The sequence below is a fragment of the Malurus melanocephalus genome, unplaced genomic scaffold (assembly GCF_030028575.1).
Source record: "Malurus melanocephalus ecotype Western Australia unplaced genomic scaffold, MMel_1.1 scaffold_751, whole genome shotgun sequence".
Classification (NCBI taxonomy): domain Eukaryota; kingdom Metazoa; phylum Chordata; class Aves; order Passeriformes; family Maluridae; genus Malurus; species Malurus melanocephalus.
The window spans coordinates 125,650-128,996 of NW_026623983.1; the positions used below are offsets into that span (position 1 = coordinate 125,650).

Consider the following 3,347-nt stretch of genomic DNA (forward strand, 5'->3'; position numbering starts at 1 on the left):
CTGCCATCGACTTTGTCTCCATCACATGAGGACCTGAGACCTTTCAGCACTGGAGATCCAAGGACTGCAAAGAAACCTTCCCAAAATGGGCTCGTGCTTCCTCCCTGCAAATTGCTTCTGCTGTTAGAAAAAAGTCTTAATGGCTCCTCAGGAAATTCTGAATACAAAAAGCTGAGAGTTGAGTTTCTCCCTCTCTGCTCTCACACCGAGGGTAATGCCCAAAAATCCTCAGAATTGGGTAGAGAGGCACAACCTGGGTCTGGAGAAGCCTCACACCATTCCAGAGCTGGCTGCTCCCAGCTATCAGCGAGGATAAAATGCTGGGCAGCAACATGGAAATTAGCCATGCTAATGAGCTGAATTTACTACAGCAGAAAATCTTTCAGAAAGCAATTAGGTTTTCACTTTGACTCACGCAGAAGGCTATTTTTGTAACCAAAGAATTCATTCCAAGTTTGTATATGAGCTTGCACATAGCTCTGGATTTAAAAAAAGATGAGCCCATCTCTGCCAAATTCAACAGAASAGAGAGAAAAAGTAAAAAGAGATTTATACTTTTCTGTGGTGATCCACACCCAAGCCAACTCCAGGTGATTTTGCTGTGCATGGGAAGGTGAATTTTACAATCCTTTGGAACTGCTGAGTGTGTCCAGCACYGTGATTCATGTTTGGATAAACAACTGGAAGCCTCAGCAAGTCATTTTTTCACCAAGCAATCCACACTTCCCAAACATCAGCTGTCACTTGCTTCCCCTTCGGCTGTCACCTTCTCCAGGAGAAACCCAAAGGACATGGGCAATATTGACAAGAAGCCATGGCAACCATCTCCAGAGGTACTGAGGAACTGCTGGCACTTTGTACTTACTGCAAACCAGCACTTTTCAGCTTTGATTTGCCTTAGTCAGGGGCTTCTCTTCATTAAAAGCTTCATCTTTTACTACAGCTCAGCTTCTCCTCCAGCGAAAAGAGAAGTGAAATCAAAAGTGAATCYTCTGCAATGAGTGATGAGGACAGGGAGAGTGTTCCCAGGAGCTGACAGTGTGTGACTGTCCCCACTTCCTCCACTGACGCAAATTCATCACAGAGGATTTTCCCCCTTTTTGTAGCCTCACACTGGCAAAGCCAGTACAGACCAATATTGCAAAATTCTGACTCCGTCACCCAGCACAAAATTCCAGTGTATAAGTAAATTCCTATTTCGTTAAGTTTTGCTATGGTTCACCAAACAAATGAATAAATCAGTTCACAGTTCTTGCAATTGTGCTGCACAGATATTTTTCCCTTTCAAGAACAGCTCCTGTGGTCAAGAACACTCAGCCAAAACTGTCTGAGACAATGGTGCTTGGAAGGGATGMAACCAGTGCTTGCTAAGATAACACCAGATATCAAAACCAAAAGACAAGACATGGTTTTGAGCACAAAACACGTACACCAGAGCTGCAGGACTGCCTGTTTCTCTGAAAGCTACTGACACACYCCAACAGTTCCACTATCACTTATAACTTGCTGGGAAACAAAGCACTCAGCAACACTAAAATCCAACTGCACGACTATTCCCAACATCTTTAATCCCAAAGTGAGCACAAAAGAGAAGCAGCASCACCTGTCAGTGAAACCCAAAGAAGAAACAAATGTTATGGAGGTTATTTTTCCATCGAGCTGGTCTCATTTATTCCCTTACTCCTCTTGTCAATGGAAAGTTTGTAGGCTGAAGGGCACCTCTCAGCTGAAACAAGAGAGTGTGGCAGCTATTTTCAGTTTACTGTAGTTGACCAAGTGCATTATCTGATTAAAGAATGCAATAAATGTACTTACCAAATATTTCCCCTCCACTGGCATACTCTGTCACCAGATAAATCATCCGCTCTGTCTCCATAACCTGCACACAAGGACAGAGAAGTGACACATAAGGAGACTGCAATGAGAAATAGATCTAAAACCACCTTTATTCTTTCTCTAACACATGGAACTGCTTCCATCAAATCCAAACTGTAACTTCCCCATGCTTTCCAGAGCCATGTGGAGAWAGGGACAGGAATGGGGGACAGKAAGGATGAAAYAGCAARTTCCAAACACTAAATCTGTAACTACACACAGCACTTCACCTGCACCTTCCTCCTCCTCTTCTGTTTCCCCTCCCTTTAGCATTTGCTCCCTGGTCTTGTCCTGTTCCAGCAGCCTGGGACACTTCTCAGAGCTGCTACCCTGCTCTTCTCCACCCTAAACAAAGCCAAGCCCTAAGTGTGATACCTATTTAGTATCGTATCAAAAGGTTTAGATGGAAAAGAACAAGTTTAAAAAGGTTTTTTGGCTAAAAAAAACCAAACGGTTTAAGGAGTCAGTTTGCAAAGAAGCACTCCCTGAGTACCCTGAAAATGCCACAGTCCCTGTAAGCATCTCACACATGGTTTGGCCTAAGAAGCTAAACATTAACCTCTGTCACTTCTACTCAGTTTTAACTCTTTGGAGTCCAAATACTCAGGAAACAGCATCCTTTATTCCTCTGCTGCCACCACTCTCCTCACACAGGGGCACCACCAGGTACCTGTGCATGGGCAGACCATGTGGGTTCTGCCTCTGGGGGTTTTGTTTGCAGACAAAAAAAAGTCAAACAAGCTGGAGAAAAAGTCTGCAAACAATACTCAAAAGCAAGTCTGCCACCRGTATTGATCTCCTTCCAGGAAAGGGCTGAGCAGATCACAGGGCCTGGGGGCCACAGGGAGCTGGGCAGGGAGGGCAGAGCTCAATCCTGCTCCTGGGTGAGATTTACTCCCTCCCTTAAAGTGAGAAGGGGAACCTGCATCCGGTTTCAACTGGGAAACTGAGAAGCACACAATGGCCATAAACAAGTGGCAGGAGGCCAGSCCACAGCGGAAGCACCACGGCCCAGAAAAGAGAAGGATTAGCTACACTTTCCCCCTGCCCCTCCAACCAAAGCATTTAGAGACCTTGAAAACATAAAAGACTTTCCCAGTTCCACGTAGAAGGAATGGAGGGATAACCCTGGAGAAAGTGCTGCTGCACAGAGAAAAGTCAAGGGATGGAAATTCCACTGCAGAGTGTGTTCCTACCTGGTACAACCTGATGATGTGTGGGTGGCAGAGCATCTTCATGATCTGAACTTCCCTAAATATCTTCTTCAGGTTCTCTTCATCCAGCTGAGTCTTATCGATGATCTTTATYGCAACCTGGCAGAGGGGAACAAAAGGGAAGTTACTGACCCAGCTGCATTATCCACAAATCTGCTCCCTGCACCAGGGCTGATAAACCCCAGCAGGRATGGGAATGGGGGTAGTGTCAGGCTTCTAACAATTGAGGTGTTTATTTATCTGTTTGAAACCAGAAGT

General features: G+C 45.2%; 2 protein-coding genes across 5 annotated transcripts in view; one reads left to right on the plus strand and one right to left on the minus strand.

The window, feature by feature from the left end:
* The window catches only part of TAGLN (transgelin), a 158,220-nt gene that overhangs the window by 99,047 nt on the left and 55,826 nt on the right, over positions 1–3,347 (plus strand). The window lies entirely within an intron of this gene.
* SIK3 (SIK family kinase 3) overlaps positions 1–3,347 on the minus strand; it is a 68,996-nt gene that overhangs the window by 30,037 nt on the left and 35,612 nt on the right. For all 4 annotated transcript variants that reach the window (XM_057384847.1, XM_057384845.1, XM_057384846.1 and 1 more), the window contains exons 2-3: positions 3,072–3,188; positions 1,816–1,879 (exon numbers count right to left, since the gene is read on the minus strand). In XM_057384847.1, the coding sequence (XP_057240830.1) occupies positions 1,816–1,879; positions 3,072–3,188 (181 nt within the window). The remainder of the gene's footprint in view (positions 1–1,815; positions 1,880–3,071; positions 3,189–3,347) is intronic.